Source organism: Notothenia rossii, assembly GCF_949606895.1.
Source record: "Notothenia rossii genome assembly, chromosome: 1".
In the NCBI taxonomy this organism is placed as follows: domain Eukaryota; kingdom Metazoa; phylum Chordata; class Actinopteri; order Perciformes; family Nototheniidae; genus Notothenia; species Notothenia rossii.
The window spans coordinates 13150257-13174057 of NC_136912.1; the positions used below are offsets into that span (position 1 = coordinate 13150257).

General features: G+C 40.2%; 1 protein-coding gene across 12 annotated transcripts in view; it reads right to left on the reverse strand.

Annotated features, from left to right (window-relative positions):
* Positions 1 to 2020: 2020 nt before the first annotated feature.
* Positions 2021 to 23801, reverse strand: part of gab1 (GRB2-associated binding protein 1) — a 47939-nt gene continuing 26158 nt past the window's right edge. For 5 of the 12 annotated variants that reach the window (XM_079665268.1, XM_079665266.1, XM_079665275.1 and 2 more), the window contains 13 exons: positions 19898 to 20026; positions 19302 to 19467; positions 14430 to 14655; positions 14178 to 14270; positions 12856 to 13541; positions 12071 to 12109; positions 11269 to 11363; positions 10341 to 10641; positions 7945 to 8037; positions 6696 to 6789; positions 5958 to 6084; positions 3917 to 4045; positions 2021 to 3826 (listed from right to left, as the gene is read on the reverse strand). In XM_079665268.1, the coding sequence (XP_079521394.1) occupies positions 3668 to 3826; positions 3917 to 4045; positions 5958 to 6084; positions 6696 to 6789; positions 7945 to 8037; positions 10341 to 10641; positions 11269 to 11363; positions 12071 to 12109; positions 12856 to 13541; positions 14178 to 14270; positions 14430 to 14655; positions 19302 to 19467; positions 19898 to 20026 (2337 nt within the window). In that variant the 3' untranslated portion in view covers positions 2021 to 3667. Of the gene's footprint in view, positions 3827 to 3916; positions 4046 to 4986; positions 5063 to 5957; positions 6085 to 6695; positions 6790 to 7944; positions 8038 to 10340; positions 10642 to 11268; positions 11364 to 12070; positions 12110 to 12855; positions 13542 to 14177; positions 14271 to 14429; positions 14656 to 19301; positions 19468 to 19897; positions 20027 to 23801 lie in introns of all 12 variants that reach the window. The other 7 variants (XM_079665270.1, XM_079665272.1, XM_079665271.1 and 4 more) reach the window with 7 other exon arrangements.

Here is a 23801-nt window from a genome sequence, read left to right on the forward strand (position 1 = left end):
TACAGGAAATAGCAACAAATGTAATTCTGAGTTGTAAAAAAAACAACATCTAAAATTACAAACTCATGGATTTCAAATCTCTTTTTGGCCAATAGCTTCAGTTAACCAGGAAAACAGCACCTAGTGTTTGAAGTTCATGCTGGAGAAATGATAATCATGCTATAGGCAGCACTGCAGAGCTCAGAGAGGAGGATGTCAAGAAGCGAGTGCACTGAGAGGGGTGTGGACAAAGGGAAAGCATATAGGCACAGTAGAGGCAGAGTTAATCAAACAACAGCTCCATCTAGTGGCTGGCTGAGTAAATCTAAAACCAGGAAATGAAAGCTTTGGGTCCCTGTGCAAGGTGACACCATGGTGACACAAGCTTTAAATTGCTATTCTGGCCCTGTGGACTCTTGGCAAGATTTTAGTTTGAAAGAATTTCTTACAAGGCAAAAGCTGCATAAGGCTTGTGTTTTTTAGGACCAAGGGTAAAAGTACACACAATCTCAGCAGATTCCATACAACTTGGTTCAATAGTACTTTTGGCACTTTAGCAATGTATAATTTACTACAGATGTTTTTTTAACAAAAATCTTTTCACAAAGTCCAACATATTTTGTGTTTCTCATGCTTTCAACAACCTTGATCAGGTTGCCTATTGTTAGAGATGCTGTTTCCAAAGAGACTGTCCAGATATTGTATTGCACTTTTTTTACTTTAGTATACTCTTTACTTTTGGTGGAAGAAGTATTCAGATATGCTACTTTAGTAAAAAAATAAACAATATCAGAATTAAAGTAAACGCTGAGCATTAGAACCTATAATAAAATATATGTGGGTGATTTTTATATGTACGAGCTGTCCAATTAATGTAATGGAGTTAAAAGAAGCTACAATAGTTTGCTGTTAAATGGAGAGGAGTAAGGGTTAAGTTTGCCATTAAAAGGAGAGTATACTCAAGTGCCTTAAGAATTGTTCTTGAGTAAACGTACATGTAGTTCAACAGTGTGTTTTATATAACTTTCTTGGCTATAACGGCTAACGGTCAAATCATTTAGTAATTGTTTGCTACTTTCCATTAGCTAATGATGATAAACCCATTCACATCAATAACCAAAGTTATAAAACAAGATTATTATGACGTTGGGGTTAAGTTTGTGTCTCTCAGGCGATTTAGTTAAGACTTAGACCGTACTGTTATGTTGGTTACATTTGATTAAAACGGAGAGTTGGGCTAACGCTAGCCATCTCAAAGAAAACATTTCTAATGCTAACATTAAACGTCAAAATGTGCTAAAAACACTTACCACTGTACCTCCAGGTGCAGAACGAAACATAATCCCCGGGATGCATGATGTACTTCTTCTCTCGGTGGATGCATGATATACATTTTAAAGAATGTAAGCCTGACCTCAAATAATCGAATTAGCTTTGCGTTGATTGCTAATTAAACAAAAAATGGCCACCGGAAGTGACATAAACGGTGTGCTTGTTTCATGCGTTACCAAAATGTGTAGTTGTAGAATTGCTATTAAAATGACTATATTTAGCTTAATGACATTAAGTACAATATTAATGTACTTTTCCTTAATGTTATATAGTTTGTTTTATATTGTAATATGTGTAAGATCGTGAGCTCAATTCCATGCTGCCATCTTGGTTTGGTTTAAGAAGTTAAAGACATGGATGTATGGTTGTTTAAATATTCTGATAATCATATCATACTTGCAGGCTATAATTGCTCAGAATGTGGATAAATGTACATGAAAAACGTGCTATTTGAATAGTTAATTATAACTTTGAGATTGACAAGAGATATATGAATTGAAGACACATGCAACCTGCAAGAACAATGGTTTTATCAAATGTTTAATCGTAATGTGATGCGTAAACATTGAAAAAAGAAAACAAAGAACACTATGCACGAAACATAATCTTACTTTACTTTTACCTTCCCATTCTATTTATTCACCTTATATTTTCCTTTTTGATTCCATAATCATAATGGAAATCATATTGAAGAAAAACAACACAAGAATAAGAGGTTGGATTTTATTTAGTCCACTTTTAAAATTTACATTTTCTGTCGAGATTCATTAAAAAAGATAAAGCATCATCAGCTTTGCAGTCCGTATCACAAAGACACTGCAATAAGGAAAGAGTGAAGTAGAATGAAGATGAATTAGTAGGCACATTTTTCAAATGATACATGTAATCTAATTGATGGCAAAAATATGTACAGCAATGATTTTATCTTGTGGTAGCACATGCTTGGGACAGAGTGAGAGTTCACAGGTTAGTAAAGCACAGATTTATGCAGACATAACGATTTATTCACTGTCTATAAAAGATGTATCAAGTTGACCACACGAGGCAGTCAATTTCCCAAAACTGTATGCAGTTTAATTTTAAATAAATTAAACCTAAGAAGAGAGAGAAATGAGGAATTTCAATGAACTTGTGAACTAATTGGGCGCTTGTCAAACTAAGCATTTTAACAGACGTAAGCTAATGTTCCTCTATATGAATCAAGAATACTGATCTAAAAGTGGACACGACATCCACCTGATGAAATACCTTGAGAAATAAATTAGAAATGGATAGTTGTATTATTAGTACCTGATTTTCTCTCTCTCTAGCCTTAGTTTGATACCTTTGCATAACTTATAGAAAACCTGTCACGTTCTTTTAAAAACTCACAGTAATTCATTCATTAATCACAAGTCCTGATACCACCTAAGACAGGCACAGGATTCTACCCTGCAGAATCCACATACCTTCGAGTCAAACACGCTGGATATTCCATACAAATAAAAGGACACTTTTCATGTTTATATACATAACACTTTTGTACAGTCTTTGCACTTCCATTATAAGAGATTGAAGCATCTCCATGTACAAAGTAAATGGACATCAAATCATGTTCAGTGGATTAAACCTTGAATTCAAAGCTTAAATTGAGCACTTGGTTACATGTAAAATGATCGAGTTCAACTGCCTTTGCATTGAAAAAAATTCAAATATGAAATTCTGTCGTACTGGGTTATCTAGGGAATCACCTGAAGTATTCCTAGACACAGATTGGGATCAGTTTCTGCCGTCCAAACATATTCTGGTGGAATTTTTTAAACAGACCGGTGACCATAGAAACTTCACTCTGCTCAAACAGGAGAAACTGAAAATCAACACCGTTAACAGCTATGCTAAGTAGTGTTGCATTGATAAAGTATTTTGATCATGTTATCAAGTGATTTCACTTACACTCCAAAACAACATCAAACAGCATTATATTTTAAGGAAATGTTAACTGTGGTTCATCCCACCGGCCATTGAAAGGTGTACAACAGAATCAATTGAATCCAATAAAGAAGGCAGTGAATGTTCAAAGTTTGTGAGTCTGCTTTAGTCAAACCCAGTCATTCCACCTGCTTTCATACTGCATACAGCTTATACCTGGCTCACACCACTTCCTACAACTGTACACACAGTGCTGTTCTAGGCCTGACAGCAGTGTAAACTAAACACAGTTTAGTGGCTATGAAGCTCCACTGGCCCCTCCACATTAAGGATTTTGCTCAGGTGGAACGTGACAACTGGACCATCCCAAAGCACAAACTGGAGCCTACACTAGTTTAAAAGGCTCAACGGTTTTGGGGTTCAAAGGGTGATTCGGGGGACAACAAGGTCACTTGGGTCCCTTGGAAAGGGTGTCTGTCTCTGTGGATTGGCGGCCATCGTTCCAGGCCTCCCGGGTGCTCTTAAGGGCTTGTGTTCGTTGCTGGTCCACAACCACGTAGTCAACACGCTCATCCGACACTACTATTCCAGTTCCATTGCTTTTCATCTGAAGAATGACAAAACATGAAGGTTGGTCCTAATTTAAACCGACTTGTGTAAAATATGTCTCAGGATGAGGGGGCTGATAAACTCCTACCTTCCTAGGTGGGGTAGACTTGCTGGGGTCAAGATCCAAATCCAGGTACTCCACCTGTTTGTCTCCCTTCGGCTTCACCTTAGGGCTGCTCCCACCATCCACAGTCATTGGGGCGACAAGCTTCATGTTCTATATAAGCCAGGGAAAAAATGTTATTGACTGAAGAAAAATACTGAGCTAGTGAAAGTGTAAGAGCATTCATATTTTTAGTATTGTCACAATAACCATAATTTGGATGCTAATATTGTAACAAATTAGATTGATTTGATTTCACAAACAGTTGGTACTTTCACAAAGTATGTCCTGTGAGCCCAAACTGCATTCAAAACATATTGCAAAGTTGCAAATATGGGTACAGATGGGTTGTTTACATTAGTCAGCAAAAAACTGGAGCGAGTAAGTAGCAATTATGCTACTTAGATGAAGTGTGCATTATAAAAATAGATGTGTTTGATCAATGAACATATTTTCATGTAGCTGGTCAAAGTGTGTTAGCTGAAGCCTCGGATGCATCATTATGCTGATACAGCAATTATAATTGGCATCAAACGGGCCAAAACTCTAAAGCCGTCCAATGATAAGCAAAGCGGATCAGATTTGAATTTTAATTCTGAGGTTATAGTACTGTTATATTATTGTTTAGTGTATGGTCCATATTTATATTGAATAAAGCAGTGGGTCACTCACACCCCTTTGCGATTTCCTGTTTTTTTTTATATCTTAAGATCAGGATAAAGAGCTTTAGTGTTACTAGAAAAGTAAAAAGGCTGGTATTGTGATAATACTAAAAGGCACAAACAGGGTCAATAGGTAGTGTTAATTTCTGACTACAAGTGAGTGGAGTTATTAGGATGATGACAAAACAAAGATATGTTAGTTGTTATGAAGGTCATTTAAATTCCCTGGTGTGTGTCCAATCCACAGTTTCTAGCTGGTGTTAGGGAGTGATACAAGCAAAACAAAGTATGCCCTATGTACATTCTGAATTTCTGATCCAATGATAACACCCGGTAACCCCTGGTGTTCTGACAGGGCAGGCCATGCATGTCTAACCTCGCAAGCCTGCTCACCTCCTCTATGTTGTCAAGTTCCTCCACCTCCCTCTTTACAGGGGTGATGGGGACTGTGCAGTAGAAGGACTCCTCTCTACACAGAGTGAGAAAAAGCAGTGACAAAGGAAAAAAGAGAAAGAGCAGATGGTCAAGAATAAAATGCAGGGGAAAGAAAATGGATGGAGCCAGAGCCTGGGGAAGTCAAAGGAATGAGGAACTAGGGAGAAAAACATGAGTGGTAAAAGAACAGGAAGTCAGCAGACAATATCAAAGCAAAGGTTGGAAAAAGTTAAATTGTTAAAGCAAGAAAATAGTATCTAATAATCTAATACCCAAACTGTAAGAAGAAGATCACCAGATGACAGAAATGTTTTCATATCTGTGTTCAAATATCTATTTCAGCAGGTATTAATCAATGACGAAAGACATCTCATTTTGATTCCATTCAAACCAATGCCCAAATTAAAAAAGGGGGATCTTTTGAATAACAGTTTGGGTACTGATTAAACAAAACAGGCATTTTTTTTAAAGAACATAATACCGGAAATGTGAAAGAACAAAAATAGGGAATAAAGAAAGCAGAGCAGCAGAACAAGGGGAAACTGCAAAGAAAAGAGTTTGAGTGGCGAGGAGTCCGTCTGCAGCGAACAGTCATTTGTCCTCAATAATGTTTGCCTTAAGGCGAGGAGTAAGGACTGCAAATGGGATTTCTAATTCACAACAGCTTAACATTCTGGGAGGCATGGTGTTTAACCCCGAATGAAAAGTCTGACTCTTACTAAATCTCTACTCTATCAATGTTGGACCTTCGTCTTTGTAAATGTCAAATATATTAATCATTTAAAATAGGTTCAACACATCAGAAAGAGGATCAAAATCAAATCACACATTTTGGAATTCTTTTCTGTATCTTTGATTATCTTCAATTTGAGGATAGAAAGAATAATCATGCAGCTTCTTATATCAGAGGATAGTTGTGTGTTACATACTGGTTCATCTGTGGACATATTAGAGTCCATGGCTACATAAGTCTCATCACATTCCTCGGAGTCAGTGCTGGAGGCCGTACTATGCACTGACGGCGGTCTCACTGCTGGCATTGGAAACCTAGAGAGACTGAGCAGCATTCACAATGTTTACACACCGACTTCCAGGAAAATACACTCTCTGCTGAACATCAAATATATTACAGACATAACCGCCACAGCTGTAAACCACTGCGGCAAAAAGAGTCCCTGCAGGACGAATAACAGGAATAGAACTTATCCCAGATAAGACAACGAAGTGCATTCAGTATAATGTAGCTCTGGGACATATCCCACAACGGTTTTATATGAGCAGTGCTACGGTGGTCACAGGGTGACTACAGTAATGCATGAAGTGTTAGTACCTACTCATTTAGGTTATTGTATTCACTACAGAAGGGAATGTTCACACCAGATAATATAATTACAAGAAGAAAAAAAACGCTTATTGGTAATATGGCAGATATTGCACAACATTTCCTTAACAACATCAGTTGCCCAGTCTCTTGGATATGAGGTGCAGGAGTTTATTTTTTATTGAATTGTACCTTGTGAAAAAAAAAACACATTTCCCAACTCAAGTGAAACTAAAAAAGGGAATACAAACTGGCTGATGAGAAAAGAGAGTAGTGTGAACACGCCCTTAGTTGTTAGAAAAATTCTTAACCATGAAAAATGTTGCAGAATATTTGAGATACTTACTCCCGAGCAAAGGATCGTGTGACAGGCGAGCGGATCGGCGTGGAGGGCTCCTCCCACTCTGGCAGAGGTTTGATCTCTAGAGGAGCGGGTCTTCCTGAAGGTACACATCACAGTCAGTCACTGCACACATGCTACATGACTGCAATGCTGACAAACGCATAGAAGTCGTATATAGTGGGAAATAAACCACCCTTTGTTTTTTCGTTATTTATTGTGTTTAAGTGCAGCTCAAAAGCTAAAACAAAAAACTGCATAATGAACGTAAGGAAGCTTTTATGTTGAAAAACATATCTGTGTTGAACAATGACAAAAAGCTACAAAATGTAAAATTCTGTTTGCACATTAAAATTCCAAAGCATTTTCCAGCAATTTATGTCTAATTTACATCAAAATATGTCCTTTTCACAAGGGGGTCTTTTCTGCTGGAAACTGTGTTTAGACTTTTGTAAAAGGAACACAACTTTTGCATGAGTATTGACATTAAAGCTGCAGTTAAAGTTTTCACATTTGCTTGGGGCATAGGGATAATTTAGCCAAATGTGACAACGTAATTTTGTAATTGTTTTAATAAAGCAGGTAGTCATCTGCCAGTCAATACTTTATGTACACACACCGGAAAGATCGTCACTATGAGTCTCTCTTTCATTAGATAGTATCAGTGTTCCATTTCCTTCTGAAGAGCTATCTACTACTTTCACCATGCAAGTGTTTTCTGACTATAATTATTTTGTTGCGACTACATGTAAATGTATATTTTGAAAGCACAACATGTAAAACAAAAAAAAACACAAAGAAATGTTTGGGAAGAGAAATGTTAGTAACTTGCTATACTGTGTGTAAATAGTCACATCTTAATAAGGGGATATTTAAAAGGTAATTTGAACATTTTATTCTTAGTTTAGTCATGTTGTGACTAAGAATGCAATCCACCGCGCATGAAGTGCACGCTCATTCCCTTCCTGCTAGGATTTAAAATAATAAGACTGGATTAATGCAACAGTTCTGACACCCATGTTATATTCTTAAAGCTATTTGGGTAGCTCTGAGTGGATGTGCTCATCACAGACAGCAAGTATTAAAGATAGGGTTTAATTGAGTCTGGCTTGCACACAGTTTATCTCTTATAGCGCCAACAGACCTGAAAACAAGATGAATCCAACAGCATGCAAAGAGTCAGGATGAAGTTTGGACAGGTCAGAGAATGGAAAGTTTTCACGTACACAATGGCAGTTCAGTGTGGAGTACCTACCCTTGCGTCGTCCTCTCGGGAATTCACCTACGGTTTGAGAGTCGGTTCGCTCTAAGACAACACCTTTTGCTCTTATTATTTTAGGACTCTGACCTGATTGGTAAAAAAAGACTTTGCTTGTTATGATATTTTTGGTGATCACAACAAATTAGCCCTGCAGTAACCACTGCCCCGCCATGCAAAGCGACAGACAATACTTTTTTCAGAAGAAAACTACACCCTCATGTGCACCAATCACCTCATTGTGCAGTTAATAAGAGGAAGATTGTCATGACAACAGCAGAACCATAATGCCCAACATGCACCTCACTCCATGCACCAAGGCTTCCCACACAAAGACTGACATCACAGCTGTGCATGCACGACAAGCTGTGTAGAAGCACTGAGAGTACACGGAGAAATTACGCCATGTTGAGAGGAGCACATGGACGAGACACATAACTCTTCTACATCAACACAGTAATCACAGCAACCTAAATATATCACAATCTCAAAGTAGGATATCTAAATGTCAGTGTAATCACAAATCACAGTGTTAATACATGAAAAGCCGTTTGTTGGACTTGACCACAGATGTCAAAGGCATGACAAAGTACGGTTAAGAGAACAAAGCACAAATAAGATGAAGCTGGTGATGGGTTGAGTTAGTCCAGATTACAGAGGAATATAGCATGGCTCATGGCAAATAAAGATCAAAAGTAAAAATCAAGAATTTGTTTATTTATATGTTGTTGTATACACTGTGTCTTTTTGTGTACAAGCTACTCATGACTAACTTTGAGTTGAAGTTTGAATTTGTTTTATGTCAACAAAGAGGAAATAAAAAAACAGGGTGACTTGACAATATGAATGTGAGAGGAAGTGATAGATGGCAAGAAAACTGAAAATGACAAGGTCCACAAGTACAAAGGCATCATCATTTTTGCTGTCATACGTTCCTATAAATAATGGATCGAGAGCCAGAGGCTTACATTTGAATTTCCTTATTTCCAGTTATGGCTTTTTTGTGATATTAGAATAATGTCCTTGAACTAGTTGGCCTGCAGTTTGGTAGTAAGATTATTTCAAGTAATAAAACTCTCTTAATAACTTAAGGACATGGCAGTGATGAGATGATGCAAGCCACATTCGGAGATGACTGTCTCAAAGGTCACAGAAAAACAACCACATGTGGTGCATGGGAGGATGCCCGACAGGGAGCTGTTAAACTCCATAACATGTCCTTTTTTTCTTCAGTGACATTAACAGCCCTGCCTTTTAGTTTGTCTACGTGATGACTCGCTGTCTCCCTGACATTCTTCAATTCTCTCTGTCTCTTTGCCCATTAATCAGCCTTTCAATCTGCCGAGATTGTAATTCCCCTTGCTATTAGGTCTTTCATCAAAGAGCTCTATTCAGATGAGGGGAACAAAGGGGACGGAGGTGACCACTCCGGGCTTCGGTCACTCCATGGCACAGGGACCAGCCCCCTCCAAAACGCTCTGCAGGCCTCTTGAGCTCGGACAAAAGTGCTTTTGACAAGGAGCTTACTGTGTTGGATGTAAGAGGATGTAGCAGGCAGGGCTCTAAAACTAATTTATCAGGAGATGATATAAGATGTTAAAGGACAAGCATAGAAGAAGATAAAGGTATTTAATATGCCAAACCAGAGGTCGCGTTAACCGAATATTTTCCGTCTGACGTTTTTTTTAACAACAATGACGGAAAACTTTGAAAGCAGTCCGTCATTTTTGACAGATTAGAACAAACTCGGAACAGCGCCAAAGCTTCCCCGCAGCGAGGCTCCGGTCTTATGCCCTCCAAAATGGAAATGATATTGTTTCCAAACCTAACTTTTGCCGTACAAATCATTGAAATGTCTGGGAGTTTTTTGCTTTACGCTGTGCGCGCTCCCGCGAGGTGCAGTGGGCATGCATAACACGGCATAACACCGGCGCTAACAGTTCACGAGCGCGCGTCAACCCCCGTCCCTCCGTTGACAGTTCACGAGCGTGCTCTCTCTCTTTCCCCCTCAGAGTTGTGTACAGAGTAGACCGACGGGTAATAATGGATTTTGACAGAAATGTTACGATCCTGTCCGTCAAAATGACGGGCAGCGAAAAAGTATAGCGCTACCTCTGCACCAAACAAACCAAGGGAGACAACATTAGATTGTTCCAAAAGAAAAGTTAGAGAGAATGGTTGGAAATGATGAAATGCTGTACAGATGGCTTTGTGACCATGAGCCAGCACTGTGAGAATAACAGCCGAGTGTGAGAGGAAGCACGGTCAGTTTGTGCATTAGTCGTGAACACTGAACATACTGAGACAAGTTTAGTGCAACAATACACTTCAGCACACATCAACCCCACAGCAAGGAACAGCTACAGGTGCATGCACAGCCGCTGTCCTCTCACCTTTGCGGTCAGGTTTGAGATTTCGGTCCACAGGCGGGGGCTGGCAGTCACTGATCATTGGCCTGCGAGGAGGGGTCTTTGGACTGGAGCGGAAGCCCATGTGGGCGGGCGGAGGGACCTGCTTCCCCAGGGAGGAGAACTCCATGGTGCTCGGGGTCATGGGCACATAGTTGGTTTCGTGGATGGGCTCCGACAAACTGCCGGAGTGATGGTGTGACGGGGAGTTGGCGCTCATGGGGACATAGTTCTGGTCCACCTCCTCTGTGGACTGGCTGCCCACTGGCATCATCCCTTTGTTTTTCTGAGGGGGACAAGTCATACATGTGTTCACAAGAAGAGGACAGATATAGCTAGTATGAGGCTGCCTCTAAACTCTCTTATTTATATTTCAAATACAAACGATTTTGTGCACGGGCAGAAATGCTAAAAATAGTGTCCGAGTGCATGTTATCGTTTAGCGAGGGACATAGACCACTTGTTTTTAGCAGGCCCTTTTCATGCATTATAATAGTAGTAAGAAATTACCCAGAAACACTGCATTTTTGTAAGGCTTGCTTATGCAGCAATGCATTATGCTAATGAGTAGCAATAATACAAAAAAACGAATATCGTAAGTGCTTAGCATTAACTGCCACACTAGGATTCTTTTCATCTCCATTACATTACACTAGTCTGCATACTGGGCCAGAGATTACAATGCATATATTAGGTATTATAAAAACAGCTAAGAAGATCTGAGCTTTATTGTTGGCAAGTCATCTGCATTTTAAAAAAAAAATGTTATGTCTCTACTAACAACTACGATCAAAACATCCATAGCCATTACAACCAGGGTTTCTTCAGCAGGCAGCAACTACTCGAAGCACACCAGTGTTCTACATCATTTGAGTTTACTGTATAAAGCCGTGAACCTTGAAACAACACTTACAAAGTAGCTGTTGAAGCTTTCGTTGAAGTCAAATGAGCAGCTTTTCTCGGTGGGGAATGATCGAGGAATGTCATAGCAATCCTGGGAACCAAAGTCTGCAAAAAACAAATACATTTACCAAATATGTTCTAATACATTCAACATACTCTAGCTTTATCCAGCTGCATACGTTACATTAAGAGTGTTATCAGTAAATGTAAGGTAATGCAAACTATTTGTTTTTATATCAAAGCTTTCTGTTGAACTTCGAGCCCCTTTATGCTATAATGCCAACAATACACACAACACAGGCATATTTAAAACACCGTGTGTGTTTTCATGGAGCTACAAACATTGCTTATTCAGTGGGATAGAGCTCAGCAGCTATACAGTACGTAATGGCTCTGCTGTGTAGCACATTGTTATTGTTTTTGTATTCTCATTAAGCACTGCTGATACAGTCGCTAATGCATTTCTCTTACGACCACAAGAACAACAGCAGTGCTAGGAAACGCTTGTACAGCAAATGAGAGTGTCAGCTGAAGGAGACTAAGTGGGGGGAGAACCAGACAGGGAACTAACTGCTTCCAAAGAAGCAAAATTACAGTTACAAACGGGTCAGATGATAGCCAGAGTTTGTGTTGTCCAAATGGGGCACATTATCCACCAATGTCATGATTCTTTACAGTGTATTTCTATTTTGGTTCCCCTAACCCTGGTCTGCTTATTTGTCAGTAAGAGAGAATAAATTAAGCCTTCAATCTAGACTTAAGTATGGGAGGGAAATCCTCAAGAGCTTTATCGTCATTTAGTGTGAACTCACAAAACACATCATCTGATGAGCCTGGGATATTCTCCATTTCTGCAATGACAGTTTGAAAGCTGTTTAAAAGTTTAGCACAGACACGCCTGGCTTCTGTTGGGTTTTGTAAACAATTATCTTGTCACTAATACACCCGTAATGACATTAGTCACCACAAGAGGGAGAAGTATGAGGAAGATGATTATTTAGTGTCTTTAATTACTCCATTAGTTTCTTTCTTTTTCCTGAAAGCTAAGGTAATCTAATTAAAGCCATTCTACAAAAGAAGTTGTGCATTGAATTAAGGTTGGAGCTAGAAATGTAACATTTCAAATGTTTTCAAAGGTATCTCTCATCTCTGGTTTGCCAACCAAATTCCTAAATAATCAAATGCCTTGTGAGTCAAGACCTGCGATGATGACATCTGCAGGAAACCAAGGGCTCTTATTTCGGGTCTCATTCTGATCAGTTTGAATAGACTGTGAACTGAACAGAAGATTGAGTGTGAAATTGCAGCTAAAATAAACATGCCAAGAGCTCCTACGGAGAACACAGTAAAAAATACTCACATAAAAAGCAGTGAAAATCTGAATAAAGTTCATGAAAAGTATCAGCGCACTTAAGGTTAAAGATTTATAGAATAAATAGGCTTTATGTAACCCTAACCCTTCCTTTTAAATACAAAGTTGTATTATGATTTAAATATTCTTAAGACCATAAATCATACTTTTTAATGTCATAGCAGATTTCCAAAGCACGGGAAATCTCTACTCCCAACTAGAAAACAAAGTGTCCCCGACACAAACCTTTGCGGAGGCGTGAACTGTCCACAGTGCCAATAGTGTTGCTGCGTAAAGGCTTATTCCCAGCACTAGTAGGCACACAGTAGTTTCCGTCCGTCTCTGACGCTGAGCGAGGCACACAATAGGTGTCCGTAGGTGAGCGCTCAGCAGGGGGGGGTGGGGGTCCTGAGGTGGAACTGAGCGAAGGCTTTGGTGGTCTGGGAGGGGGAACTACATCTCCCCCACCCTCTGAGCCTCCTACCCCCGTCGACATTGACAAAGTGCGGGGCACCTGGTAGGTAGAGTTTGAGCCCGGTGTAGGCGGGATATCGTAACTGATGGAAAGGTTACGCAGATGTGACTCCATGGAGGGTTTCCGCGTCGGTGTGTTAAAGACGTACAGCTCCGAGCCATCAATGCTGTCTGGGTGGGCCGGAGGGGAGGAGGCCGACTTGGGGAGCAGCACAGTGTCCTGGGAATAGCTGCGAGGGAGGTGGTAAAAGCCGCCGTCGGTGGAGAGCGAGGCACCGCGTGATGGAGGCGAGTCGTAGATAGAAGAGGCGGAGGCGGGGGCCGGGTGCTGCGGGAAGAAGCCGTTGTGCGAGGTGTGTTTCGATGAGGAGGTGGAGGAGGTGGGCGTGCGGTGAGAGGGGAGGTTGTCGTTCAGGTCTGTCTCTGACGAGGTAGACTTGGAACACTCAGCATGGGCTCTAGGAAGAAAATACACATACGAGGAGGATTGAATATTAACAGCTGATTTAGGAGAGACAAGAAATTCACTGAGTCATGGTTAGCCTTCAGAGCACTGTCTGCAAAACATGGTTAGTGACATTCAGTTTGACATTTTGCACTTATAACTAATCTGAGGCACTTCTAGACATACAAGTAGGCCTTGGAAATATATATAGTAATAATATATTAATGATGTTATATGAGACTGGATATTGTCTTGGATATCGTATTATCGGATGTATTTAGAGGACTTTACCCAATAAGAGATATATATATATAGAGATATTTTGATATTTCATTTTTCTTCTTATTGTCCAGCATAACATTTTAGCATCTCTTACTTGGGTCATGTGAAGGTGTCTGTAGATGTTGGGTAAATGCAAAACATGCAGGCAATGATAACATCATTGCAGTGTTAGGTAAGGTTTTCTGAAGATGGGCTAGTTGCAACACATTCAAACGCTTCAAAACAAGCAATAATCGTCTTCTTCAGAAGCCATGTAATTCTTCATTTTAGTGAATGAAGTGCTTGTTGATCTCGTTTTTTTTGTAATACACGTGCATGTAGCACTCCAAACAAGCAGGCAGTTCCAGTTGGAGGGCTGGGCACTCACAGTCTAGCCTGGGAGGGAAGAGTCTTGCTCTCACAATTCTCCAGGAGCAAATACTCCGGGTCTCCCTCCAATGGAGGGTGGAGCTGCACTGAGCTACACACCACACAGAGAGAGGGGGACCAGAGTGGCAGTACAGAAAGAATAAATGGGTTGGAAAAAATACAGAGGGAAGCTTATGTCTTAGAAGAGCACTCTAGAAAGGTGAATACAGAGACTCATACATATAATAAGCAGACGTTGACAGAAGCTCACCTGTTGGGGTCAGGCTTCTTGCTCTCACAGTTGACCAGCCACAGGTAGTCCTGGGGCTCCTCTGAGCTGGACTGAGAGTCAAGGTGTCGCACGCTGACTGGCTGGTATGGGGGGGGTACACTGGTCAGCATTGCTGCTGGGCCGAGGATGTGACCCAGAGCTGGGTGTGGGGGGGTGTCCACCACCAGGCCTCCGATGGCTGACTGGTGAGCAGCTTTTGCTGCCTCTGCAGGAGAGAGGAGACGGCCGGGTTAATTCCTCTTAAGAGTCTATTCTCAGACCTTCAGTATACCAAACCTTACAATACAAGGTTGTTTTAATAGAGAACTATAGAGGATGATCACATATTAATACACTTTTTAGATGAACTGTTTCACAACAAATGCCATATGATGAATGAATTATAGATAGTTTTGATTGTCATCAAGCGACAACATTGATGACAAAAAGATTAGATGCCATCAAGATCTGTCAGACTGGACTCAGCAGATATCAGTGATTGACTGCTCTGGCTTATTGTTCAGTGGCTTTGCGGATATTAATCAGGGGAGGGAATGTCAACAATTTAAAAATGATATTCAGCCAGACATAGGTCCAACATCAACATGATGTTGAAGCATTCATCAGTCCCTTTACTCACTTCAGGTGGACTCATTAAATCCAGTTTACTTCTTTGGCCTATTTATTTTTTGACCCCTTTTACTGTATTTACTACAATTGTGTGGATCTTATTATACACGTGATGTTAGATTTCAATCATCGAATTTTGTTTACCTATTGCAGTGGTTCCCAAAATGTTTTCCCTTAAATTACCCCTTTCGTATCATTATCAAAATAACGACCCATGGCGATGTGATGTTTTATGGGTATTTCATATTCTATTCAATGCATGAGTACAAAATGAATCACCTATGGCTCCGACTGAACCCCCTCATCTCAGTAGGTCGGGCCCTGCTCTCACTCTAAAGCCCATTGAGACGGTGCAGGTGATGTTGGTGACTGATGATATAAGGCAGAAAGTAAACAGTAAGCTGTTTGCTAACGTCAACTTTGGCTGAGTAAACTTGTCTTGCACCCAAGCTGTTTCCTAGCAACCCAATTCCAATGTAATAGCCTATAGTCCCCAGACTGACACCACATCAACTTTATATCTCTTTAATATCCGAATGTTTGTGTGTAAATTCTCTCTGATCCAACAACAACTTGAGGACATGTCTCAGGTATCACTTTAGAATAGTTTAATTCCAAATCAAAGCTGTTTCCTTGCAGCTTAAACAACAAGTGCTAAGAAACCACAATAATCTATAACCTCACTTTCCTGAGGGAAATCAAAACGTGTTCAAATACAGTACACAGTCCAGCTGGAGGGGAAGGACATGATACAAGTGTGATCAGTGTGGGACAAGATGCCCTAAATAACACTGGCACCGACAGCCAATGTCAAGTTGAAGCACACTTGAGTCATTACTGTGAATGTACACGAAGAACACCATCATGACTTAGTGTTTCCAACCTACTTTACTTAAAACAGGGGTGTCAAACTCAAGGCCCGGGGGCCAAATCCGGCCCGTGACCTCATTTTATGTGGCTCCACAAGAGCTTGCAAAGAATATAATATGTTTATTATAAGGTTACATGCCGATTAAGCACGTTGCCCATAAACTACATGTCCCATAATGCATCTCAAATTTGACTTTTTTTCTCAGAATTAGACTTTTTTTCTTCAAAATGTTACTTTTCTTTTTTCATAATGTCACTTTTTTTTTTTGATTTTGACTTCTTTTCCAGAATTTGGCTTTTCTTTTTAAATCATTTTGTAACATTCTCACTGAAGAGACTTATGAAGTTATTACCATCTCCGATACTAATCCAATGCAGACGGCAATAATGTAATATAATACATTATTTTATATTAAAGGGGACCTATCATGCAAAATGCACATTTGTACGTCTTTTATACATGAATATGTGTCCCCGGTGTGTCAGGGAACTCACCAAGTGTCAGAAAACACAACCTTCTCTCTTTTCCTCTATACCCAAATCTCTAAAAACGGGGCTGCAACGGAGCTGATTATTATTTGAATTTTTCTGATGTCAGAAAAGGGGTGCTCCGCCTATATGGGCAACTCTCCACCTATCAGGGGAATGAGAGACCGCTCGAAAGCGCTGGAGACGCTGTAGTACATATGCCAGGCTTGTAGGTGGCGCTGTAGTCGGCCACAAAAGCAGAATCAGCCCTTGCAAAAACAGGGCTGGAAAAGAGCAAATAGAGTGAAATGAGGCATGGCTAAGATGCATGATCTGTTTGGTATTTTGAAAAAAAAACTTCACAGACATGTTTTATATAGGTATGGCACTACAACATATGTTTCAAATATAGCATGATAGGTCCACTTTATATGTATTTTTTGTATGTATATAAAACTGGCCCTTTGACTGCAACCATGATGCTAATGTGGCCCGAGATGAAATTGAGTTCGACACCCCTGACTTAAAAGCTTCATTTGTTCGTTAACAGTGTGAATATGGTGTTTGCCTTCAGAATCCCAGAATCTCAGACAGAATGTCCTCAAGGTCTCCGCTTTGTCACACACATATCAGCGTCCTCTGCAAACCCTTCTGCTTGTGCTGATTGTTTGTTAAATATATCTGTATTCATACCACATCTTTCTACATCTGCTCCCACTCTCTAACTGACGTGGTTTTCTCTTACACAAGGTCTCCTTTTTTCCCTTCTTTTATAAGCTCTCTCTCTTAACACTGCATCATTTCCCCTCGCTCTCCTCTTCTGCTATCTCCTTCCCCTTTTCACATTTGTTTGTTGAAGCTGTGAGTGCTGATTCATGCAGGAAAAGGGAAATTCCCCTCTGCTCATACTTCTCTATACCTCCTACACCATCTCTCAGAGCCTTCCACCCCTGGCCCTCCTAATGTTCCCTCCTCTAATATCTGGCCATCCATTAAACACTCTAGCGTGGCCACACACACATCAGAGGACTGGGAGTTGGAGTCTCACATGTAGAGGAGTGCAGCGAGCGCAGAACGGCGAGCCAAGGACATTCTTTTGTAATAAGAATTGCGTGAAACGCAATATCTGCAAGGATATTTGCCTTTAGAAGTTTCTCCTTGAAGGGAATAAATGTTTTTGTTTGCACATCAGCGTTTTAACAGCCCGTTCCAATAATTGTGTTGAAGAGGTGCCATGAATGTTGTTATCAGGCTTGTCCGGCAACACTTGCTATGTAACAGAGTTGGAGGCACAACAATGTGGAGAAGACAACCTTGAAGCAGCTGTGACTCAGACGCCAGGTTTGAAACATACATTCTTCTCTCTTGGTGATGTAGCATGTCAGTAAATTTGATCTCATCAGACTCAAATACGCACACACTTAGTTGATAAGGGGGGGGATATATAAGTGCAATTGGGAAACAACAGTATGCAAACGAGACAGAATGGGAACGATATAATAGCGAAAGAACAAAAGAAGTGAGACTGACGGCCACACAATGCTTTGATTATACAGTATTGGGACAAGGGTAACGTGAGACTTAACTCAACACATGGATCAACACATGGATCATTAGACCTCGGTGAAGAGCTGTGCTGAATAGAGAGAGGCCTTCTGGCACATTCAGCTGGTTCGCATAACTTCTTCAGAAAGAGAGACCAATAAATGGCAATATACGGGATATAGCTTCAAGGTTAGCATTAGCATGTGGCTGATACTACGTTTTGAAACCGTGAATTGAAGGTGAAATGACATGTGGTGTTGTACACTAAACACACTGTCTTTAACCCTCACGTATTGACGCTGCGATACTGTTATTAGGGAATGTTTAAATAACGACAGACATTAGAATATTGTAAAATAACACCAGAAAAACAACAGGATGTGCTTTGGACCCGCCCCCCGTCGAGACCGGCCAATAGGAGAAGACCACAGATGATAACAGGGGAAGCAAGCCAAAAATCGATCTCTTTCACCCCGGCTGACCCCACGCGAACGGGTAGCAGCTGATCTGAGGAGGGGAGCCACACCACTCGCATATTTTCATTTGTATATCATCGCATTATTTCGTTTAATTAAATGCTGTTAACTTTTATAAGCTTCTTTGGACTCTTTTCAGCTAATCCTGGTCTCGGGGTTTAAGAATTCCAAACAAAAGCTTAAGTCTGTTGTGGTTGAGAACTGCTGACATTGCTGGTATTTTATCATTTGACCAAACATAAATCATCCACAAAATGACAATGCTTATTCACATCTAGCTATAGTGCTATAAGTAATGCAATCACAGAGTGATGCCTCGTATAACAACTTCAGGCATGTGAATATATTTGGAGTTGATAGACGACATTTATGAGCAAATTCTTTCACAAAAAGCCGGTACAGTACACAAGATAGATTTCAGGCTCATAAAAAGTAATATTTGCGTGAATGATGAGTTCCGCCTCTATTGCTCTCCAGACGAACTGTACCAAAGCCTCTGCAAAAGTGATTTGTCAATTCTGCGCCACCTACACACAAAAACTAGATTGCTTCCAACACCAACATCTTGTCCCTTTGCCTACGGATTTTTTTACTGTCACAACTGTTTATAGAGATTACCTATAATACTACTGCCAACATTCACTCAGGTTTGTTCTATAAGGAAACATTGTTTAGATGCATAATGAAATGTAACATTCAGAGAAAGATATCTGCATGGTATGTGGTTAAAAACATTTGCTTTTTTTAAACTTTCACAGTCTGTGAAACCTGTTCTGGTGAGGTATAACTTTAAACCTTAGGGACTCATCTGAGACCTGGCAGGTTGACACAGTATGTATGGTTGGCAGCAGTGATGTTTGGTTAATCTAACGTCAGCCCTTACCTTCATCAGTGGGGTTGAAGCCACAGATGTCGCAGATGCAGCGAACCCACTTATTCATCTCTTCTTCAGTGTCAGCCACCAGGTAGAAGACACGGTCGATGGTCTTGATGTCGAATATGAAGCTGTGCTCCAAGTCCTTCTTGTTGAACGTCAGCCCAGCGTCCACCTGAAGCAACAAAACACAGATGACTACATATTAACAAATAATACGTTGACCTCCCCCTAATCGTGATTCGAATTTACTCGATGAATTTGCTATCTGAAAATGTTTGCATGCTGGAGTGTTAGCAAAGACATAAACAACAATTTAAAAGACATAGCCAAGGGCTTTAGAGCAATCTAACTTTAAGTATTATTAGTAACTTACAACCATATTGATTAACACCTTCTGCTTTTTTTCGATTGATGAAAATATTGAACTTACATATATAATCAAAGTTAAGGTTAAAAAGAAATATCATCACAAGCTGTGATTTTTTTATGTTACACATGTATTTGTTTTATGGGGAAGGGCTGGTTAAATCAAATATCAATGCAAGCGCCATGCCAACATGGGGATAGTGTCTCTTCAGTTCGGCAGTGATCAGGAACCATACCTGCTCACACAAGTTGAGATCAATAACACGGATGGGCTTCTTAGCGTGGTCATTCTTGTAGTACTCCAACACGTCTGGATCTCCTGTCAGACGGCCACTGCGAAGAACAAACCACCGCTTCTTCCATGCCTGTAGAGAAATGAAGCCAAAGGTTAAAAGTGTGTTCTCACAATGACTGATCCATTCCCGACTGACCACTGGCTGGCCAAATGCTTTATTTTTCAAGTTGAGCCAATGTGTCTCTGTGTGTATTCTCCACCAGCTGCACTGCCCTCACTGAAGAAATCCAGGGGGAAGAGGCCCGCAACCAGAAATATGCGTCTGGGATGACCAGAACAAAAGCCACTTAGTCTGATCGGATCGGGGTGAACAACAAAATCTAAAGAGAAACAGGCCATTACGTATTTTTTCTTTCAAATGGGATTTGTTGTCTGTGAGAAAAAGGGACAGCAAAATTAGTCTGCAGTGCTTTGTGGTTTAAATATAGGCATAGCAGACAGAGGGAAAAAAAGGCTGAGATGTATGACTTCACTCTGTGTATAAAGAGAGGACAGTTTAGTAAGGAAGTCCTTTTTTCTAAAGCACATTGAGGGGATAGAGAATGAGTCACCAATTCAGTGATATATTATTGAATGATATATATTTTTTTTATTTCCCCTTGCACCACTGCTTTTCTAAATAGAGAGCTATTTCAACTCACCCTACAGCTTCATAACTTGTTTACATATCGTGCATAGTAGCCATATCATGTTTTCTGTTTAAAAGATAAAGGTCAATGACAGCGAGAGGCTTCTTCAGACTTTTCAAAAATGAATACAATTCTGAAAGAGATGCATTTTGACCCTACACTGACACTGTTCTGTGTCTGGATTGTGTTTACAACCTCAGGGTGTTTGAAGTTATATTTAGATTCCAGCAGGCATTCATTTAAATGCAGACTCAAGAAGGTCATGAACTCTGATGTTGCTGAGTCATGGCAGTTAGGCTGCATGTTTTGATTTAGGGCTCAAAATAAGCACTAGCAAAACTTGTCAAAGCAACTGCTAAAAATGTTTGCAGCATAAAAGAGTCATCCAAAATCTATTTATTCCCTGGGGGAGGTGTACGGACACTTTGTACACGTTCCACCCACCAAATAGTTTATTACTAGAAAGAAAATTAGATGGAACGATGAATTGAATGCCAGAAACGTTCCCAGTGCTGTTTAAAATGCGAGTTTGAAATGTTCAGTGCAACAACAAGCACCACTGAGATCAGACGGATCAGGAAGCATACCAGCAGAGTGTGAGGAATGCAAACTAAGCTTTGGTGTTGTTTTTTTGGGGTACAATTTTGGCCGTATTAACAATGCTGTGGGTGTGGGATTTTTTTTTCATCCCTTGGCTGTTTTTCCATCCACAGGGTGTCCTTTGTTAGCTGGCCAAGCCCCTCACTGAGACAGCATGATGAGCATCAGACCTTTCTCTCCACAAACAGGATGAAGAAAACAAGAAGAACGAAAAGGCCCTGCATTGCAAACTGCAGGACATACAGGAATCACATGGACAAAAACACCCAACGAAAACATCCTCCACTGACATATCGCACACACACACACACACGTGCAACACATGTTTCACACACTGTAGTTCCAGAGCACTGCATTATATAATCACAAACACACCCACATAGTACACATGAGCCTTACACCTATTAAACCTGCATCCTTTGAGGCACTTAAATACCAAGTTTAACTGTAAAACAACACTCAAGTGTCTGTGTTGTGCTGGTGGGACAAAGACGGAGGGTGCGTGGGGGGGGGGGGGACCTCTCTCTCCTGCACATGACAAAGCAATCTTGGGTCAAGTTACCCTGCGGGGAACAGAAGGACCGACAGCTTAGGTTACAGCGAGGCCAGGCCCGCCCAGCGCGAGTGTGTTGACAACTGGGTAAGTTACACATGCTGAAGACCGAGGCAAGTGAGACCTGTTTACAAAACGGGTTAACAGCCATGGAGCAGGACCGCCTTTTAACATTCATGAGAAAACAACAGGTAACTTAGAGCTAAGAGGTCAAAACAGAGTAGAGAACCCTATACAAATTGGTGTGCATTAAAATACTTTTTGAATACTTAAAGATACTGCATAGTCTGCTCTTTAAGATGTACTTGCAAAAAGACAGGAGGTTGCAGTGTCTGCTCAATTTAAATATCAAAACCCTTTGAAAACAGCACTTGATAACACGGATAGATCATTGAAACAAAAGGATAATACAATCGTAAGAATATCTCTGAATGTAATATATCACATAAAGGAAATCAAGTGTATAAAAAAATCACATAAGGAAGACATTATCATAGAGGACTGCGAAGAGAAGATGCATAGTGAACAAAAGGAAGACAAACAATAATATATAAAATGAACTGCCTAAATTGTAACATTTGTGTCGCACAATATATATTTTGCTCTTACTATTGTTTTATTGATTGCAACTATATTTTGTAGGGTATCTTTTTCTGTTATATGTTTGTATTTTGTGAAGGTCACTTTGTTCAGTGCATCACAAATAAAGTTCAATATATTTCTTTGAAAACATTCAACTATAAAAGAGCCCAAAATGAGTAGAGCAAGAAAATATCTAAAAAAAGATTACAAAAAATAGTTCAACAACTGTTTACTCCTGGGGCGTGCAAGACAAAATGCATTCACATCAGAATATTTGACAATAAGTTATAATAATTTGCACAGAAATAGAATTCCCCAGGTGACAGGAAGCAAGATGCGGATCACAGTTGAAAACATGGGTCTGCAATTCAAAGAGTATCAGACCAGAAGAGAATTAGCTCTCGCTGCTTCTGCTCTGCCACATTAGCATGGTTACAGCATGACAGGCTGTGTGGTAGTGTGAGCATCTCTCCTCCATCTGTGGGCTTTCACACAGCTTCCCTCGTGCACAATTGCACCGTTTTGTACCACTCAATTAGCACCAGATATGTGCAAAGAAATAAAAACAGAATATAAGGATTCACACATGAAACCACTACCTAGAGTAACACAAACACAATGCCTAACATCACTGATGATATGACAACACAGCTACATGCATAACAAAAGCTTCTCTCACCTGATGCAAGTGATTTTTCATTGACATGCGTAAGATACTTAATACGTTTATATGCACACAAGACATCAGGAGAGTGGGATAAATCAGGTTAAGGCAGGAAGTCAGAGAACACATTTACATGCAGGGCAATAATAAGGTTACTGTAAAATCCCCATTTGCGTGCAGCTGGTCAGTAATTAGATTTCTTTTCTACCTCCCACCATATTTGAAAACCAATGTGGGCAGGTTGAAAGTGTATCAGTGATATGCGCTGCAGCCTGAAGTGATGCTTTGCTTTTTTTGTAACAGCATGTGGACTGACAGCGCAGTGGGAGGACGAGCACTTGAAGTGAGACAACACGGTTTTTTTCTCCAAATGTGTCGTGGAAACCTACAGCTCAAAAGATATACGTATACAGACTCATTTAGTTTAGCATTTGTTTCCTTTGCATTTGGACTTTGGAATAATGTAAATGGTATGGAAGGATGCATTCCTACGTATTATTTGGTATCTCTGAGTTGCTTTACCTATAAGTAGTTGAACACTTTGTGGCTAAGACATTTGACTCAAGCATTAAACATGTTTTTCCTCATTAAGTAAACCTAACCCAGCATCACTGAAAACAAATAATCCACTGCTCCATTTCCCCCCAAAACTGTCTTATTTAGCTATAAACAGAAACGTATGGCAACAGACTCATTTGACATTTAAAATAATCTAATAATAAGTCTGCACATCTCTTCATGTTTTGGCATTACACTGAATATCAACAAGACAGAAACAGAGGACTTTGAACCCAAAGCTTCATAACACATGCTGCCA